This window comes from Populus alba, chromosome 17 (assembly GCF_005239225.2).
Source record: "Populus alba chromosome 17, ASM523922v2, whole genome shotgun sequence".
In the NCBI taxonomy this organism is placed as follows: domain Eukaryota; kingdom Viridiplantae; phylum Streptophyta; class Magnoliopsida; order Malpighiales; family Salicaceae; genus Populus; species Populus alba.
In genome coordinates, this window is record NC_133300.1 from 3,309,712 (window position 1) to 3,330,916 (window position 21,205).

Consider the following 21,205-nt stretch of genomic DNA (forward strand, 5'->3'; position numbering starts at 1 on the left):
AAAAATTATTTTAATGCATTTTAACACGAAAAACAGTTTGAAAAACAATCACACTCACAAACATATGCTTATTAGACCCCAATGCTTATTTCAATGAGAAATTATTGTTCTTTAGTATCTAAATTATCTTATCTAGGGTTAATTATAAAAAGCAAAATAATCAACATACAAATTAGGATATAAAAAATGATAAGTAATTAGATTGAATTTAAGTTAGAAATAAACGGTAACCTTGTAATGACAATTTTAGGTATTTTCAGTGTTTTTTTCATCTCCAGCTCGTGTTTTCTTTTGTGATCTGTTGCTTTCACATTATATATTGACTACATGCATTTTATGTTTTATTCAGTCAATGTCATATGCTTCCATGTTCTTCGCCAGCTCAGAGATATATTGGAAAACGAATTTAACCTATTATTATTATATAAAAACCTTCGAGGAATTGTTTTTTTCAATGATGAAGCTAGCTTTCACTAGCTGTTTTTGGTGTGCCTATATATCAACATAAGTAAGCAAATAAAATGTCAAGGACCATGTGAAGCATGATTCACATGTTTATAAATAGTAAAAGAACCTATAAAAAATCAAATACAAATAATTGGAAGTCCTTTCAAATAGAAGTTAAAGTCTATCAAGAAAGGATAGAATTAAACTCCTTATCAAATTAAATCAAAACAAATAAAATCTCACCTGCTAAAAACTTTCAAGCTAATATAAAAATGTTATATCCCTCCAAAATAAGTTCTAGATCAAGCATAAAAGGTTATAATATTCAGATATGACTCTTAATTAGAGAATTTGTACACCTAAAACATATATCATGACTTTGAATATTAGTTAGAATTCTTAATAATTAAAATACTAGGTATCAAATTTAAATCTTTTAAATTATAAAAAGGATAAAAATACTTTGTTATTTTTAGATACCTAAAAACCCAATCTAGAAGGACGACAATGATACAACATACGTGCAAAACCACCTCTTGTTCTATCTTTTTATAAAAGTTTATATTTGATAATATGGTGTGTAATGTTTTTCAAATTGAAAATATATTAAAATAATATATTTTTTTTCAGATTTTTTTAATATTAATATATCAAAATTATTAAAAAAACATTAAAAAAATATTGAATAAAAAATAATTTTGAAAGCAGGTTTTTTCAAAAAAAAAAAAAAATCTATTGAGTGAGTGAGGGCTAAAAAGAAGAGAGGGTCAGAAGATAACTTAGTCAAAATATTGTCGGCAAAACGTGCATGTCATGTAGTCATTTTCGGTGATAGGTCATTTTCACCTTTATATTTTTGTAGTCATTGCATATTTATGTAGACATTTATATTTATATATTTATAGTCACTGTCATATATATGCAGTTATGTTCATGACAGCTAGATAATATTTAAAAAAATGGATTAACTTACTTTTTAAAAATTATATTAACATATTAATTAGTTTCTTTTTTGAAATCAGAGATTACTTTATATATATAATTATATATATATATCTTAGTATTGACATGTATGTTATATTGCCATCTATAAAAAATAAATTTTTATAAGAAAATTATTATTATTTGATAAAAAATATGAATAATGTGTGGAAACATTTTTTATGATAAAAATATCCTTAAGTTTTATTAAACATTTTTAAAAAACTAAGTTTTTATTATTAAAAAATAATTTTTTGTATGTTTTTTTTATTGTTTTAATGCCCTAATCTTAAAAATAATTTTTAAAAAATAAAAAAAATTATTTTGATATATTTTGACACAAAATATAATTTAAAAAGCAATTACAATCATATTCTCAAACAAGTTATTTAAACCCCAATGCTTATTTAGATGAGAAATTATTATTTTAATGTATTTAAACATAAAAACTTTTTTAAAAAAATAATTATAACCACGTTTTTAAATTTATTTTTTCATCTAATTTTTTTATTAAAGAGTTTATCTTTCAAGACTTTTTAGAGAGAGAATTTTACTTTTAAATTCATGGTATATCAGGCGGAATGGGCGTGAAATACTATGATTGATTCCTCACATGAAAGCCAGCATTTGATTAAGAGGATCGATTAAGAGGACAGCCCATCATTACTCCACTTGTAAAAGTTCAATAAATAATTTGGCTATTTTTGTGCTATTTGCACATAAAGTTAGTAGTGGAGGTAATTAAGTCTATTTAGCAGATTTTATATATATATATATATATATATATATATATATATATATATATATAAGTAATATACTAAAACGCGTAGGAAATTCACTATAGTTAAAGCCTTTTTTTTTTGGATTTTTTTTATTTTTTCTGTGGCATTTTTTTTTATTTTTGGTTTTTTTTTTCTGTAGTAGTTTTTCCTTTTTTTTTGTTTTGTTTTTTTCTTACATGTTTTTTTGTAACGTGTGAGTTTTTCACTGTAGCACTTTTGTTTTTTTTTTTTCTCGTTTTTGTTTCTTTTATATTTTACATATAATGTATCGTTGTGCACACAGTGAAACACTTGACTTTGTTTTTTTTTTTTCTTTTTGCCTATGGGTTTTTTTTTTTATTTTTTTCTTTGTGTTTTTTTTCTTTTAATGAATTTTTTTTGTTTAATTTAGTTTGTTAATGTCAAAAAAAATTTTGCCTTAGCTGGTTCACACTCACCTGCGGACAGATGCATTATTGATAGTGCGAGGGAAAGATTGTGCATTTCTTCGTTGTCGTTTATTCCTTTACAAGACAGATTCATTATTAAAAAATTTGACATATTTTTGCGTCATTTTCTTTTAAATGAAATCGTTTCATGTACTATTTATATAAAAAAAAAAAAAGAGAAAGAAACCCAAAAGAGTACTGTTTTGAACAATTCTATATTTTTTTTTTCTTTTCCTGTGGCGCAAAGACAGGGGAAGAAGGTTTTTCTTCCTCTTTTTCGCAGAGCCAATTTCCCCTCTTTCTCTCTCTTCTAAAACTCAAAACCAAGCAAGACCCACACCCATTCAGTGTGAAATACTATGATTGAAATACTATGATTGATTCCTCACTTTCCATGACCGTGAGTTTCGGGCACATGAAAGCCAGCATTTGATTAAGAGGATCGATTAAGAGGACAGCCCATCATTACTCCACTTGTAAAAGTTCAATAAATAATTTGGCTATTTTGTGCTATTTGCACATAAAGTTAGTAGTGAAGGTAATTAAGTCTATTTAGCAGATTATATATATATACTTGAAAATATATTTAAATAATTTTTTTTATTTATTTTTAAAATTAACACATTAAAATGATCAAAAAGTACTAAAAAATTATTAATTTAATATTTTTTAAAATAAATATACTTTTAAAAAGTACTAAAAAAACAAAAATCATTAATATATATATTTATTTTTTAGCTATATTAAAGATATATTCTCTACATCATACTAATCAGACTAACAAATTTAAGCAACCATGCGCATCATCCACTTTTTCTTAAGACATTAATTAAACATTAAATTTCCCTAGTCAAAAAAAGACATTCAAGTACATGAAAATGTTTTCTTTCACAGTCTTCTCTTAATTCTTAATGTTTTATGTCAATTCAAACCTTCTCAGCTTTGTTGAAATTCATGTGTTAGGCCATGACCCAAGCTCGTGGAATATTATTTATAATTAATCATATTAGTAATTAATTAAAGAGGCAAGTTCTTGTCAGCACACAGGAATATTGTTAGGTAGCAGAAACTTTAAAAAATAAATTAGACCCGACAATAGGGTAAAGCTTGCAAACCCCATTAAAGTTTGATGAAGTTTTATTAAAGCTGTCAAGTACGTAAGAAAAAAAGGCATGAAATAAAGCAAAAAGAAAGAAACATAGCAAAAGAGAGATAGAGAGATGACTGACATGAAAACTCAGCATAAAATATAATAAATGAACTTAATATATGAATAAATCATGCTCTCCTTTTATTTTACAATAGTAAAAAATTATATTTATATAAAAAAAATTATACAAGTTAAATTATTTTTATAAACAATTGTTAATAGATCATGTTTGATAAGTCAATAATATAGAAGCTTGGAATAAGAAAATATTCGAATCCAAGTCAGTTAACATGGTTTAATAAGTATTTTTTAATTAAAAAATACATAAACTAACACAAAATCAATATAAATTGTCTTTATCCATTTTTGTTAATCTGAGCTTAGGTGGTATCTTCATATACCTTGAATGCTAGGATACTAGTTTAATTTGATTTTTTTTTTTTTGAGAATTTAAATTAAAAAAAACATTTAATTAATGACTTTGTTTTAATGGTGCATATATAAAACCAAAATTAAATGATATCTAATTAAAAGCATATTATTCCATACAAATGATTAAACAAGAGGACAGCGGTGAGGTTGCTGTTTCTCCATCCAATCATTGGAGAAATTGTACACTTTGCCTCAAGTTTTTATTATTATTATTATTATTTTTCTTAAAAAATATATGATTTAATTTTATGATGATTCCATTCATGTGGTCCACGATATTGTAGCCCACATTGTCTGCAAGTGGGTTTTTCATAGCTTACATAAAAGTTCAATTTGCAAAGAACTTTATGTAAATTAAAAACTACACTTCTAATTTGAGGGTTAGAGTATAGTTATTAGACCTGAGTTTGTTAAAAAAGGCCACTAGATAACGCTTCACGTTATAAAGATTTTTTTTGAAGGACAACGGAAGTATTTAACTTTTCTAAAGAATGAAAAAAAACCCTTGTACCTCTACTTAAAACAAAAATAATAAATAAATTACATGAAAAAAACCATTTTACCCCGAGTTTAGTCTTCTTCTTAGCTAATTTGATGAAGGGCAAGGCAATACACATTCCACCATAGTTTTAAGACCCGGCCCGGTAGTCGACCCGGTCCAAGGCCCGGGTTCCGGGTTTTGACCGGGTCGCCGGGTCGGCCGGGTCAAAAAAAAATTTAATTTTTTTTTAAAAAATCAAAACGACGTCGTTTTAGCAAAAAAAAAACAAAAAAAAATAAAAGTCAACGGGTTTGGGGCTGGATGTTGACCGGGTCTTGCCGGGTCGACCGGGTCTGGCCGGGCCAATTCCCAAACGGGTTTTGGCCTTCACCCGGACCGGTCCCATGCCCGGGTCGGCCGGGTTCCGGGTCGACCCGCCGGGCCGGTCCGGGTTTTAAAACTATGCATTCCACTCTCTCTAGTGACGTAGTAAATTTTATATTTTTGGTAAATATTTTTCATTGATTCAAGCAGTAGATTTCATGGTTGTGAGATTAGTAGATGATTGTAAAGATACCAGATCTATTTATTTCTGTGTTTTAAAAATATTTTTAAAAAGAATTTGATTTTTTTATTTTGTATTAATTTTAAATTAATATATTTTTAGTATATTTAAATTATTTTGATATGCTGATATTAAAAATAATTTTTAAAAAATAAAAAAATATAATTAATATATATTTTAACAAAAAAAATATTTTAAAAAATAATAATTACACTGCTAAATAAACTTTCAGATTCAGATTGATTGACTGACTTATCCAGAAAGATCAACTCTACATGTCTAACAATTTGTATCCCCCCTTGTCTGACAGAAAAAAAAGTGAGGGAAAAAAACACTATCTTTCTTTAGACAACCAAAAAGAAAATACATAAATAAATAAAAAACACAGTAAAAAAAAAAAAGAAGAAGTCCTCAAAAGTCAAAAGCTGACCTCAAACGTACGAGGGAACCTTTATAAAGTTAAAAATCTCATATGAGCTCAAACATACAGGCATTAATCTCCTCCTCCAAGGATATTAAAGTGCTGATGGGAGTTTAGTGTTTTGCTTACGTTCATTACTATTTAATTATCTTCCTGGATTTTGATTCTCAAGGAACAACATCTATACAGATGACGACGAAGAGGACGCCCATCACCATTATCGCTATTGATAATAATAATTATGGTTTTAATTATTTAGTAAGTAATTCAATAGTAAAAATTTATGATTAAGAGATTTATTCAATTTTAAATTCAAGCTTTTTAATTATTAATATAATAGTTATTGGAGATTTATATAATTATTAACCTTAAATCTCCTAAAATTAGTTAAAGTATATTTAAGCTGTCTCAAAACACCAATATTAACAAAAAAAAAATTATAGTGATTATGATGTCTGATGAGAGAACTGATGAGCCAACAGGGGGCATGTTCTGATAATTTATAATGTATGTAGGAAAAGTAGAGTTTTGGTAGGAGGATGTTACATGCCTCCATTAATTCATCAATTTCAATTTTATTATGTAAATTTAGCTTGTTTTCTTCGTCTTGATGATCATATATGTCATGTATTGATAATGTACCGAGATCAAAACTACGTATTTAAGTATCTATTTTTGTGATTTTTGTAATGTAATTACTATTAATTCGTTATGAGTTTTCAACGACAAGAAGAAAAAACTTATCCATTCAAGCTATTTAAATAAAAAAAAAATACATAATTAATCATGTTTGAGACTCGTGTAGAACATGCATCAATGAGGGCAAAAACTTGGACCCTCCAATTATTCTGTACCTTTTAAAAAATTTATATTAAGGTATCTGTCTGAGATTATGATAATACGATGAAAAACAAACCGAAATAAAAAGCCACCTCGGAGAGGAGATATGGGATCCTTGGAGATAGCCATCCCATTGTATTGCCTAAGACTCATCAAGCCTCCCGCTTGAATCAAAAGAAAAACAAGCGATTAAAGGTTATAATAACAGTGCACAATGAGGTAACTGGGAAGAAGATGGTCTTGTTATCTTATTTCAAGAGAAAAAAAAGCCACCACAAAGCCCTACCAGCTGATTCTATCTTGACAAGCATCAGATTTCCACAGCTCTTGCAGCATTTCTAGGCTTCCCACTGAAAAAGAAGAAAAGGAGCTTAACGTGCAAAGAGGTAACTACAAAAGCATCGCCGAAAGCTGTTCAGTTATTTATCATCTGCAAATGCAGAAAGTTCTCTGGACAATATCAAAAGTTTTATGTTAAAGCAACCAGTTGTTTTTCTGAATTGTTTTTATCTGCAGAAACTAAACGATAGAGCAGATCAATTTGGAGATAGTGCTGCTAAAAGTAAACTGTAATTTGCTTCAACATCGACAATGACCGGGGAGAGACTGACCGACGATAGACCACCTAAAGCACCTAAAACAGGAGTGTAACATCAGTGTCAGATCAATGAAACCCTAGTATTTGTGTTTGCAATCTTCTCCATGCAGCTCTCATTATTCTGTATCTTTTAGAAATCTTGTAGCAACTACGCATTTAAGTTTAAACAAGAGGACGAACACCACTTACAAACACACAGAGATTTAACCACATCAACCTTATTCTAAAGGAAATTGATGGAACCATGACACCAACGGTGTTTATGAGAAACTGAGTGACATTCATGCTAGACCAGGAGACATATGGGGTTAATAGAATGACAATAGAAGAACTTCAAGTATCAACAGTACTAAAGCAATAAATCCAAACTGCACGACCATTCTGATAATTAGAGAGAAGTAACAAAGTGAGGGGAAAACATAAATTGTCCTTAGCCGGTGTATGTTGCATGCTTTTGAGAATCCTTAAAAATGTTAACATCAACTGTCCCCAAGATAATTACATATACTAAATGTTAATGGAGGGAGGGGTTGACAAGGATGGTTCATTTAACAGTTGTAATATGCACAAGCACTTGCCGACTGCAATCAGCCCTTGATCTGCTACTGCCTTGAGATAATATTGATGCAATCTTGGTGCCATCATCAATCAAAATTTTCAAAAATTCTTCCAGGTTGCCTGAATAACCTGTACCGTGACATGTCACACTCTATATAGGTTGCTTCTCGACCTTAATATAAATACATCTGTCACATAAACAAAGAACATGTGAGTACGAGGCAGGACATGTTACCGAGTGATAGCTACTTAAGGAATGATTGCAAACCTATGATATCTTTCCCATACGATACATCAAGATGTGCATAGATACCACCAAACCAATGCTAGTGCCATAACGATTATTGCCCCTGACCAGCCAAGCTCAGAAATAATTTCTATTCAAGTTTTAAATCAAGCAGAGATTGAACATCAATAAAGATCAGTGATCTCTAAAGTCCCAGTCAGTATCATGAGATGGAATTGAGCACTGCTATTAAGATATCATTTCTTTGAAAACTTTGTATTCAAGTTGCTATCATGATGACAATTTTACAGATCAAGGACACCACTAGGAATGCCCCCTCACACAAACTATGCTTCAATCCCTTTAAGTGACCATCTTCCATGAGTAGTTCAAGAAATCCTATAAACTGAAATGACACAAAAGGAAAGCGAGGGTAGGGCTAAGGCATTACTATGAGACAGTATATAGTTCAAGGATGCCAGTCGAAATGCCCCCTCAAGCAAACTAATGCTTCCATTTCTTTGAGTGAAATGAACTGAAATGAACAAACACAATGGGTGAGTTGAAACTTGGGCATTGATAACAGGGTCAGGTTCCGTGTCAGCAAAAAGCCAACAGAATTTGCATTGTTACAGGACGCGTTTTTTAGGACAAAATTTACAATCCAATAATAGGTTTTAGCACTAACAGAAACAGTTATATGCATGCTTTCCTAAAACTACCATTAGCACCAGTAAACCAGCTGCGAGAGAGTTGGGAATGGAGGGCCGTGCCACAAAATCTAGATGGTGGAACTGCCTACCTTACTGTTTGTCAATGAGTGGAGGGACTTATAGCAACTGATTTCTGTGAATCTCTTCTTTTAATTTTCAGCTCAAATAATATAATCCGATGGAAAATGCTTTTCAATAATATATGGGCACTTTTGAGTAGTCAATTTAAGAACACTGAAAGTCAATTGTTAATTCCACTCTCTTGTACAAACCATGCAAATCTCACAATAAGCTACTCTGATAGCTGATTGGATTCACCAATCTGTCGATTTCATGAGGAATCCATCGTTATATGCACTCAGATTAGGAGTACTCAGCAGGGTACCAAGATATTGTACAGAGAACAGTATAGAATAGAATAGGGTCTTAATGGGATTTAGGTGCCCTTATACATTGCCTTTGGTGCTCTCTCTCTTATCCTTCTCTTTTGGATGTCTTCTCCAGATTTTTGGAATTTGTTCTTTTATCCACAAGAAAAAGGAGGCCTCAATTAGCATAACTTTCATGTTTTTCTTGAAAATTTAGCATGTTTTAAGCCTAAGCCAACCCTTATTCATCTGTACATGTTTTTCTGTTTCCTAGCACGTTATCCATGAAGTTACAAGGATCACTACAATAGCATAAATATACCTTCGTTCCATCCTTAGATCAACATGCTGCTCCATAACCATCAACTACCCTTATCCCAAAGACAGCCCCGTGTTGTGGAACAGCATGAATGTTTTGCCAGCAAGAAGCAGCTATTAAGCGATTTATGACATACATTGCAAGCCTATTTTTTTGTAGAATTTAGTAAGATAAAAGTGATGATAATATATTAGATATTCACCAAGCATGCAATGGTAAGGCCAACAAAAGAAAAGTCCATGTGTTCTTTTTGGTCATGAGAAACTCAATTCCTTAACAATGGACCATAGCCCTGCACAACCATGTAACTTGCAAGACACATCCATTTTCTTATAATAAGTGACGCATTTAGCAAGAGTTTTATGGATGTTTGGTTGTTGGAAAAAGTTTGAACCTTTGACCTTATAATTTGCAGAAAGAGTTTTCAAATGCATATCAAAGAGGTTTCGTCTTCATTTCCTCAAGAGAAACTTATGCTTTGGCTTTTATTTAAAACACAACATCCTAGCTATAGCACTAAGATTACCACTATAATATTGAACCATAGTACTGCAAATGGAATTGGAAAGTGAATATCTATGTAACAGTGGTCGTTGAGTGTGAGTGGGCGATGTTTGTGTCACTGACAAATCTAGAAATGAATGACAAGTCTTGCAAAGCGGTTAGTTGTAAGATAACTTCCATACAGAATAATGAAGTAAGAAATCTAGTTCAAGGACTGAAATCCTAAAAGGTACTCACCACTTCCACCAAGAACGCCCCAAGCGGTTAGTGGACTGAAATCTATCGCTGCTCCTTTCAGCATGCTTCGCCAAGGCACTGCCTTTGATCTCAAGCCAATAAATAAAAAACCTTAGAATCATGAGCCACAATATATTTACAAAATCAAGCTTGAAACAATTCTACAATTGGCATGCATAAACCTGCTCAAACATATAATGAACTGAGAAGACAGCTGCTTCCTTGACAGTTTAACAAAAAGGAAAAAAACGTTAGGAAATGTACCCACAAAGAATGCTGAAAATCAACCTTGGTTGCCACTACTTGAGGGGTCTAAAGGCAACATGAATATTAAGTCCAGCAAGCAAGAAATTGTTCCCTTTGTACAAAATAATTCTCTCACGGATGACTAAATTGGAACAAGATAAATAGATTAACATATCAGATATTAAGAAAAAGCAAGGTAGATGATTGCTCTCCCTAGAATATTCATTGTTTGCATTTTAATAGATAAGTAAATTCTCCTATGAGCTTTCTCTACTATGAGTTTCTATTGAATCCAAATTTTGAACAGATCAATTCAATGCAACCCAATTTCTTATCATAGGGCCCAGAAAAAGCTAAAAAAAAATCTCTTGAGATAGCTTACGGCATGAAACAATTCATTATGTACCATGATCTTACATTCAGATTATATGGAAAAATGAAGGATGAGAGAAGTGTCGATCTTGGAATAGTTAGGGCATTAGAAACTGTTCAATCAGTACCCGCAGTACCCAGTTGACTTTGAACACCTCCATAACTCAATCCCCGCAGTAGAGACACCAAAATAACCAGAACTTTCAACTCTAAAAGCCATTTTACAGGTATGACTATTTCAAAACATGATCCACATGATAAATATCATGTCACATCTGTATCCCAAAGATCTCCATTATAAAATTAAACTTAAGTCCCACACATGAAACATAGGAATCAAAAGGGTCAGGAAGAACTCACAAACAGTATGCTTGCCAGAGAAAGGTATGGCTGGGCAGCCAGTTTTGAAACACAGATTGCCAGGACACCATTAGACACTTCCTTTTCTTCTGCATATAATTTCCTATAAATCTTGACACCTGGTTTGCCCTGTTATACAATTCAGACCTTATAAATTCAAGAACGCAATCACCAGTAACAATTTTTTCAACAAGTCTCTCATTTCAAACAATACAGATTTAAAATGATTTCTGGCAGCAAGGAGTGTAAAGATTCTTGCACAAATGCAAACCGAAATATTTAGAAGTTTACAACCCAGTAACTATTATGCACAAATAACAGAAAGCCTACTCCTTATCCCTAACTAGCCAAACTAAAATCTTGGATTTTCCCAGCATTATAGGCAGTTACGAGGTATGACAGCTTATTCTAGCAAGTCATCCTCGCTATGTCTCAACTGAGAACATCATTTCGACAGCAACGCATAAACATCAACACAGAACTAGGTTTACCTTCTTCAACAGTTTTAACTCCAGGAATGACTTTCTCGAGACTCTCAGCTTGCAACATCTTAAAAAATGAAGCATATCTGTGAACATTCAGGAAACAGATAAAAGTATATAGCACATACTGAAAATATAAATGAATGAATATATCTCGACAATGCGGGCTCAACTCGCCACAGTTTTGTTTATGAGTATCACATCTCCCAGCCCAATTCTATAGCAAAACAAACTGAATATAAGCTACAAAAATATATAAGAAAATAAAGACATTCATCCACTTTCTTGCAGAGAGTTCTTCAAAGGTTGCACAATCATAAACTTGCAAATATTCATGATGATGTACTTGAAGCATATGGCAAACCATCTACATTATGTAATCACCAGTAGCACACCTTCCTTCGACTGTTTTGCTCCCATCTACACACACAACCCCAGGTTACAAAAGAAAATGTCTTGAACCACATAAACAGCAGATAATATATTAAAAAAATGAAAACTAAAAAACATGGAAAAACCAAATATCAAAGAAACAAAAACAACACCTTTCAAGAGTGAAAAGTAAGGTTCTTGAACATGAATTTCACAAAATACACCCTCCAAAACCCGACAAAGAAAAACCCGTAAATCACCAATCAATATTAATTAAAAACACTCAATAACCAACAGAAAATGCTTACATTTATCAATTCAAGTCCCTTTTCTTTAATCAACTGATTCCAATTCTCTTATTTCTACTTCAAGTTACTATCTTCATCACAAAACATCATCTTCACATGAGTTCTCCATAAAGCACCACACTTTACAGAATGATACAAAGCTAAACGCTTATACAAAGGATATTGAGCGACCCCATCGAAAGAATCTGCAGTCCATTCAATTATTTATGCATAAAAATCAAATCTTTAATCAAATAATTGAAAAAAAAAAACAGAAAACTTTTTTATACGGTTTTTCATTACCCGTTGCTGGAGAGTTACATGACATGACATGTCATTTGGGTCTTCTTCTAGGAGGTCAATGCAGAACTCTTTGGAGAGTCCCAGATTGAATTCTAGCGTTTGTTTAACGTGGGATTCAAGAGTGAATTTTAGCAGGTCTCCAATGCTGTCTCGCAATCTCTCTCCATTTTCTCTGTCACATAAACTGGATCGCACGTGACATTTTTGCCTCGTTTTCATTTCAAATTGCAATCAAATCAATTTTGGGTTATTATTTTTTAAAATGTTTTTTATTTATTTTAAAATATATTAAAATAATATATATTTTTAATTTTTAAAATTTACTTTTAATATTAACATATAAAAAAATAAAAAATATATTAATTTAAAAAAAAATTAAAATTTTATAAAACAATAGTGAACTGGTACTAAACATATTTTTAATTTGCCAAACATATTTTGAGATTAGAATGTGTTTGATATTGTGATTAGAATATTGTTTGCTTAAAATTTAAATTTTTAATTAAGTTTTTTATATTTTTAAATTATTTTGATATGCTGATATTAAAATTAAAATTTTAAAAAATAATAAAAAAATTTATTTTAATATATTTTTAAGTAAAAAATATTTTAAAAAAGAATTATTACCACAAAGCAAGCACTCAATGAATTTAGTTTGTATCTTTTATTTTCATAGGATGTTTTAAAAATACATTTGTTAAATATAGCTTATCTTAGCAAGTTAATCCGAAAAAATTAATATTTGAGAGCTCAAATTAATTTGAGTTTTAAGTTGAATTATAAAAAGATATTAACCTGAATTAATTGATTTGCTCATGCCTAATATAGACATGACTAGATTAATATCAAGAATAATTTTTTTAAAAAATAAAATGGTGTTGTTTTAATAAAAATAATTAAAAAATAATTTATTAACCCATGAGTTAACTTAGGAACCAATGTCCAATACCTTTTTTTGGGTAAGATTCTTGGTCAGATTTGAAAATTATGTCTAAAGTATACTATAACCATATTTTTCATTATCAAAGTTTTTGTATCTTAAAATACTAAGTTTTAATATATTTTTATCTAAATATATTTTTGAAAACATTATAAAAATCTCAATAAACTTATTGTTAACTCCGAAACATCTGTTAATCTATTTAAAAACTATAAGTCAATTAGAATAAAAACACTCACAAATCATAATTATTTACAAGATAAAACCACCATCGAACTCCATTTTCTATAAGCTAGAAAACAGAGGCAGTGTTCTTGTGGCAACTGGACAAAGAGAGTTTCCCATAAGGAAAAGGAGAAGAAGAGTCGAGATTTAAAAGGCTTTATATGTGACAGAAATAGCCTTGGAGACAACAACTCAACCTCGAAGAACTTGGTCTCTCACTTGAGGAGTTCTGAGTTCTAAATTGATTTGATTAGTATTATTTTCAAGCAAGTAGAATCCCTTTTGAGCTAGGAAATAATTTGCAAAAAGAGCAAAAACTCCAAGATAAGGGGCGGGAAAGAGTAAAATGAACGCAAAAACTCCGAGATTGCAAATGTCTAGATAAGGAGCAAGATCATCATTCTCTGAGCACATATTATGTATTTTACAGCGGAGGAGTACAGACTCCGCCGATGCTCGGCCCGCCGTGATTCAATCTGTTCAGGAAGAGAGCATCAAGACTGCTACCAATTCCATTTGCCATCCAGGATAGTATTCTTGGTGGATGAGACATTTTAAGAACAGATGGATGAATTACAGATCGTCTCCCTATATCACTCGTAAAATCCACCGGACTAGAATCATCGTAAGATGAGCCTCCATCTTCAACAGCTTTCCTTGCCATATCCCCAAAACTATTTGCTCTACTCCTCGTTTCCTCTGCTTTCTCACCTGGCATTATCTCCTTCACTGCCTTATCTACTGCTTCACTATGCACACATACCCCCACCAGCCTCATGCTTTGTTGAGCACCGACTGCACGACGCAGGGTCACTCCTTTTGGCCACCACGCAGACTCAGCTGGAAAGCAACGTAGAGAGAGCAGGGCTCATAATGTACCAGGGTGTTTGGGAGTGTGGTAGCAGTTGCTTTTCAAATAGTTTTTCGTGCCGAAAAGCATGCCAATAATGTTTTTTTTATTTTTTAAAAATTATTTTTGATATCAGCACATCAAAACGATCTAAAAAGTACAAACCGCACTCAATTTTAGCAACAAAAATTTTTTTTTTTTGAATTTTTTCCAAAAGCAGGTTGAACCTCAATGCCAAACACCCTACGTCTAGCAGAACATAATAAAGTTATTACTTAATTTAATAATATTAAAAAAAAACTAAATATCATTCAGTTTGTTGTACCCCATTTTGGGTCTAGAAAAGAGAAAATAAAAAAAATTAAATAAAAAAAATATCAAAAAATAATAGTAGTGAAAAGAGGATGTCAAAACGCCTAGAAAATGGTCAAAAATTGATTGAGGATGTTCAAAAATACAAAGATTGAAATTTGACAGTATATCGTTGACTGATGAGAGCCCTGTTGATGAAGAAAATTTGATTTGAGGAGGAAAAGTCTAAAATTAGATGTTTATGCACTCAATTGAATTTATTGAAGGTTTAATTAAATTTATTGAGGGTTTGATTGCATGAAAAATTAATTTTGAAGTCAATTTGAGTTTTAATTAGAAGAAATTAAATTGCTAGGGTCAAATTATAATTTTTTAGAGTTGATTTGGTCAAATCAAGGTCTTAATTACATAAATATAGAAGTTTGATAGCCAATTAGGGACTTGATTAAAGAAATCCAAAACCAAGGACCAAACTGAAAAGTGTGCAAATTGAAGGACTGACTTGAAAACTGACACACTTTGGAGCTGGTTTCCATTTAAATGAAACAACGCATTTTAGGCAAAACAACGTCGTTTCATGCTTTTTCAAAAAAAAAAAATACAAAATAGTGTCATTTTTAAATAACATTGTTTCTCCTTCTTCTTCCCCTGGACATGCAACAGGGGAAGAGAAGTTTTTGTTTTTTCTTCCTTGTTTCTTCCTCTCTCCCTCCCCACGTGCTCTGTTAAAACCAAAACCAGACGCTTTCTCCCCTCCTCTGCCGCTTTTTATTTGTTCACCTTTATTTGCATGCAGAACGTGAGCAATTCACTTTTTGCAGCAAATGAAGTTTAATTAGCTAGATTCTGTGTTGTGCTCAGACACACACATTAATAATAATAAAAAAATACCCAGGTATTAAACAAGAGAAAAAGTGATCAATAGTGTATAAAACATGATAAATTCATTGTTGGTGAATTGGGGATATTGAAATCGAGATCATGCGTTAATTATTCAGCTTCGTTTAATCTGAAGATGATCTTAAAAGAAGAGAATTTTGAGAGGAAACAAGTACAAACTCAATTTTAGGCTGTGTTTGTTTTCCAGAAAGTAGTTTTCGGGAAACCACTTTCCAAACTTTCCTGTATTTGTTTGTCATTAGGAAAGTTGGTCAACGAAAAACACTTTTCAATTAAAGGAAAATTTGGCTTGGTTTTCAGGAAAATGTTTTCCTTTTATTTTGGGCAGAAAACACTTTCCGGAAGTTGTGAAAAATTTAGAAATGTCATATTATTTGTTGATTATATCAAATTTGATCCTTAAACTTTTGATTGCTCTCTCTCTCTCTCTCTCTCTCTCTATATATATATATATATATATTATTTTTATTTTGAATATTTTTTTTTCAATTTCATCCCTTAGAATTTAATTTTTATATTAACTTTAGTCCTCATTTTTATAATTGCTATTTGATTTTCCCTTATCATATTTTAATTAAAGTTTTTTATCTATCAAATTTGGTCCTCATTCTTTTGATTGTTACTTATTTTATTTGAAATAATTTATGAAATGTTAATTATTATTATTTTAATTTCTTCATCTTTCAATTTTTTTATTTTTTAGATTTGATCTCTATTATTTTGATTATTATTTATTTTATTTGAGATAATTTATGAAATTATATTTTTTTTCAATTTTATTCTCATTCAACTTTTTAATTTGTAAGATTTGTTCCTCATTATTTTAATAAATTTGAGAAAAATAAAATATTAATAAGTTATTTTCTAGCTCATTTTCCATGACATAACGATGTTCTTTCATGCATGGCTATAAGGCCAGGTTCAAGATCAAGTTGTGGGTAAGTGAAGCTAATTTTTTATCCATGTTCTTTCATGCATGGTTATAGGGTCGGGTTCAAGGTCCAAGTTATAGTTTGATAGATTAATTTAAATTAATTTATTAATGAAATAATATTAATTATATTATATTGAACAAAAAAAATTAAAATCAATTTTTTTAAGTTTAACAATTTAAATTTTATTTGAGTTTAATTGGGTTAATTTTTAATTTAATTTCAAAATAAATCTCGCTCAAATCTAAACTTGGATAATTGGATATCAAATCAATCTGGAAGTGAATATTAATAATTATGCTTTTATGTCTTTTAACAAGTTTGCAAAAAGTAATTTTCTCATTGAGCAAAAGTTACTACAACAAGGAAGGGGGTGTTTGAGATAGTGAAGCAGATGCTTTTTAAAGTATTTTTAATTTAAAAATATATTATAATATTATTTTTTTAAAAAAATTATTTTTGATATTAACATATCAAAACAATCCAATATCACAAAAAATTAATTTAAAATAATTTTTTTGAAAACAAATCGAGTTGAAACACCTCAAACACCCTCGAAATAAGAAATTCAGATGTGCACATACCTATTGACTTTGTTCATTGATTAAAAATTACATTTCACTATGAGTTTATTTTAGTGTTATTATTATCTCGATGTTTTTATCGTATTTTTTTTTGAATTGTAATTATATTAAAATAATATATTTTTATTTTTTTTTATTTTGTAATATCAATATATTAAAATCATTTAGAAATACTTAAAAATAATTTGAATAATAATTTTAAAAATCAAGATTATAACACAAAAACAATAACTCATTTTTTCCAGTTCATTTTCTATGACATAACCAAACACTGGAAAATACTACCAAATAATTTTCCAATTTATTTTTCATTATACTACCAAATATCGAAAAATACTTTTCCAGAATTTATTTTCTGTTAAATTTACTATTAAAAAAAAATTACTTTTCAACAAATAAACGGGTCTTAGAACAATACAACAAGAATTTGATACGATGTTATTAGTTCAGAACTACACAAACCCAAAATGAAACGGCAATCTAAACAGTAACAGTCCAGCCCATCATTACGAAGGGATAATAAAACTAAGCAAGATAAAATCCTAGAATACCGATTTTACGGAAGTGATAGTCTGTATCAAAGTGAGGATCAGGAGGATAGCTGCTGCAACAGTTGCCGTACCTCTCCAAACATGGGGGAAATATACAAGTCCCAAGGTTGCCTTCAAACGGTTCCAGGGATTCTCATAGTGGAGATTCATATTCTCACAGATATCATCATAATAAGCGGAAGTGTCTCCAATATTTTCGTTGAAAGTGCGGCATCGTCACCTAGCCAGTGGAGAATGATTCCCTTTTCAACTAGCAAATCCACGTCTTCTGCACTGTTGATAAGATGGTCCAGAAACTTAATGTAACTGCATATGTAAGCTTTAAACGGTTTGTAGCACTGCTCCAAGGCCATGATATTTCGTACAAAACGTTCGAAGCTGTAATCAACTTCCAAGCGTGGTATTTCCAACACTCCTTTCTCAAATCTTATGTTAAGCAAGCATTCCTCTTTGACGACCCGAAAACTCACTCCTGCCTTGCGAAGCATGACGGCGCTATATTTCAGCTTGATATTATCAAAAGTAAAACTTCTCTCAATGACTCCATTCAGCATTAAATTCCTAAGTAAATCAGTGAAGTGCCTGCTTCCCTTTACTTTCGGGTCGTTGTTTGCCCGCATTAAATCTGAAAACGCATACTTTCCAAAATGTAAGGTAGCAAGACGAAGAAAAGGAATCCTTGGAAACTCTTGGCGAGCGCTAATGACCTCGTCATATATTTCATCTATACTGAAGAAAGGTAGTTGGTTTTCAAGTAGCTTCAAGTCTTCTTCTATGTCGGACATCATCCAAGGCTCTAAATTCTTAGGACGACCTCGAAAACCATATGACTCCTTTAAAAACTCAATAATGAAGACGGCATCCAGCAGGATCATCTCTATGAACTCCCTGCTCTCAATTTTGTCGAAGTTCTTTGAATAATATTGTCGGATATTCTTTTCTTCATTCCGAATGATGTTCACAAGATCCATAATTCTCTCGTCACTCATCCCATTCCCTTTAAACTCTCTAAAACATATCAATTTCTTCCTCTGCATGATCTCTAGTTTGGCATCGTCGTGGTGAAGAGGACCTATTGAAATCAGTTGTGGAGTGTAGGCTTCCGGTTTTACGTTTCTAAGCAAATTGGGCACCTCGTAGATACAGCACTTAAACAGGCCCTGTTGAGGTGCGCACGAATCCACCATACTGTTAAGCCGTGTCACAATATCTCTAGTCATATCATAATCTTCCCAATTTGATGCTCTTGCTTCTTCAAATTCGTTATTCATTCTTGAAGCACATGCAGTACTGAGTTTAACTATTTCCGGTCTGCAGGTTCAGTGAAAGAAACCAAGAATGAATGGAAGGGGGGTATATATAGCTCAATTTTGAATTTTTATTTTTTGAGATATATGTACTAATATAGTAATTTCTGTGTTATTTCACAAAATCAAGGCACTTTTTTATTCATGACATTTTATGTTCCTGAATTTAGTAGCACCAATCACAAAAATTTAAAATTTTAAAATTTCAAGTTACATCTTTTTTAGTTAAATTTACATATATTGCGCGCAAACTTTTGGACGCCATCAATTGGTGAACAACTACTCCTAATAACCAAACCATTGAGAAGAACTCGTCATCAATTGCATGTGAGTTAAAAATACAAAAAATAAAATTTAAACCAGAGATGTCTTAACATTTTAAAGGACTCCTTATGGCTCCATTGTTGCCCATACATTTTTTTTTTCTCATTTACAATCTATCAATAATCTTTATATTCTACATATAACTCAACTTTCATGTCTTTTTTGACGACTCTATATCTTTCACCAATAACTCTTTTTTCTTCTTCTTTTTGCTACCTCTCTTCCACTAACTCATTTTCTTCTTCTCTATATATCCCCCTCAATGTAACTCATTCTTTTCTCTCTTTTTATCACTTAAACATACAACTTTTCTTCATATCCACCTCTTCTGCTCTAACTCAATCTCTTTTAATTCCAACTAATTCTCTTTTCCTCTGTCTCCTACACTCTATTTCACTCCTCCCTCCATCCCTCTCATCTTAACACATTACCTCACCTTTTAAAATCTACCAAGGGCTAGCATCTAGGTAATTTGAATAGAAAATTGTCATTTTCTGATTGTTTTTTTTTTATTTCTTATTCTTTTTTTTTTACCCAAAATCTTGATAATCAATCAAACAAGTCGAGTAATTCTGGTAAACTACATTATCTAATTTTTTAACCCTATTGGTTTGGATAATTTAGGTTTTATTGAACGATGCTCAATCCTAATATCTATTAATTATAATTTATGTCTCTTATAAATTAAGTTTTTTTATTAAAATGGGTTAACTAAAAGCTAACTTGATATTTGTGTTTCGTTATTGAATTGAAAATGATGTTGGCATTATCTAAAAAAAAGAAAGAAAGATGAAGTCAGCTTGGAATGTTTATACATATATTGAAAAAACTTAAAACAATTCCAAAACGTGAAATCTCAAAAAACTAGACATTTCAGAGAACAAAACAAGTTAGTGCTGACCTGAGGGAGATCAGACGACTGTATCTCTATATATATGTTTCCAAGCAGCGAGCCTCTTTTCCTATATTCTCTCTCTCTCTCTCTCACACACAAAGCCAAATGGTTGCGCCAAATATATATGCAAGGACCGGTAATTGAAAATCACAATAATAAAGAGGCATGTGTATTAGATTCTGTTTTGTATCAATTTCGCAAATTGATTTAATTTCTTTTTTTAACTTTTAATTTGTAGATTCTTCTTATACTGCTTCTCTTCTTCAAAAAATTGATTCAAATCATTTTCATCAAGGCGTATTTTTAACTTAAGATTATTTTAACTTATTATTATTATTATTATTATTATTATTATTATTATCCCAAGTTATTTATAAAAACCAACTTTTGAATTATTGTTCAAAGTTAGAATTAATTTCTCATAAGCAATGTTTAACGGATTTTTTTTTCATTAAGTTTTTTTGTTTTTGTTATATTCATGTATTTTGCTTTGGATATTAGCTTTATGACATTTTCAATATACTCTTGATTATTATCCAAAAAAAACTTTTTATTATCAGTTGTTTAATCCTTTACTAAATAGTTAATAACTATTTTTCAATAAAATTATCTAATCATTAAAAAAAAAATCATTATAAAAAACGCATGATCTAGAAGGAACATGTGTTAAACGAATCATTATGGATGATGCGGTTCAATCTACCAAATTTCATCTATTTGCATCACACAAAGGCTATTAATTTATTTATCCCAACAAATTAGTGCCAAGAGGTTGTGTGTCGTTTGAAGTTAAAAACATCGATTAAGTGGTAAGTAATTAAATGTTAATAATGATTGGTAGAATTTGGGTAATGGGATCCGATAAATCTTAAATTGATATAATTGAAAAGGAAATGGATGATCCATGTTGGTG

The 21,205-nt window shown here is 30.7% G+C and overlaps 2 protein-coding genes across 18 annotated transcripts; both read right to left on the bottom strand.

Annotated features, from left to right (window-relative positions):
- Positions 1–7,485: 7,485 nt before the first annotated feature.
- On the bottom strand, positions 7,486–12,661 carry LOC118042952 (uncharacterized). Of its 17 annotated transcripts, none has more exons than XR_012168369.1 (8): positions 12,473–12,661; positions 12,191–12,375; positions 11,520–11,930; positions 11,029–11,157; positions 10,051–10,132; positions 9,313–9,454; positions 8,361–8,444; positions 7,486–8,033 (listed from the first exon to the last, which is right to left on the bottom strand). XR_012168369.1 is itself a non-coding variant. In XM_073405678.1 (8 exons), the coding sequence occupies exons 3-7, from the start codon at positions 11,604–11,606 to the stop codon at positions 7,978–7,980; spliced, it is 438 nt and encodes a 145-aa protein (XP_073261779.1). In that variant the 5' UTR covers positions 11,607–11,930; positions 12,191–12,375; positions 12,473–12,661; the 3' UTR covers positions 7,486–7,871; positions 7,952–7,977. The 17 variants fall into 17 exon arrangements, 9 of the variants coding, with proteins under 9 accessions (XP_073261779.1, XP_073261784.1, XP_034906619.1 ...); XR_012168365.1 differs by lacking the exon at positions 8,361–8,444 and having other exon boundaries at positions 7,486–7,871; positions 7,952–8,033; positions 10,051–10,139; XR_012168366.1 differs by having other exon boundaries at positions 7,486–7,871; positions 10,051–10,139.
- A 4,977-nt stretch (positions 12,662–17,638) lies between these two features.
- Positions 17,639–20,368, bottom strand: LOC118042950 (UPF0481 protein At3g47200). Its single transcript, XM_035050724.2, has 2 exons — positions 20,299–20,368; positions 17,639–19,077 (listed from the first exon to the last, which is right to left on the bottom strand). Exon 2 carries the CDS (start codon positions 19,035–19,037, stop codon positions 17,913–17,915), a length of 1,125 nt encoding a protein of 374 aa, XP_034906615.1. The 5' UTR covers positions 19,038–19,077; positions 20,299–20,368; the 3' UTR covers positions 17,639–17,912.
- Between the last annotated feature and the right edge of the window lie 837 nt (positions 20,369–21,205).

Coding starts and splice junctions, on each gene's coding strand:
- LOC118042952 (XM_073405678.1), bottom strand. CDS start 11,606: ATGTTCACAGATATGCTTCATTTTTTAAGATGTTGCAAGCTGAGAGTC. Junction 11,158..11,519: donor AGTTAAAACTGTTGAAGAAG/GTAAACCTAGTT, acceptor ATTGTATAACAG/GGCAAACCAGGTGTCAAGAT. Junction 10,133..11,028: donor CTCTGGCAAGCATACTGTTT/GTGAGTTCTTCC, acceptor TTGAGATCAAAG/GCAGTGCCTTGGCGAAGCAT.
- LOC118042950 (XM_035050724.2), bottom strand. CDS start 19,037: ATGAATAACGAATTTGAAGAAGCAAGAGCATCAAATTGGGAAGATTAT.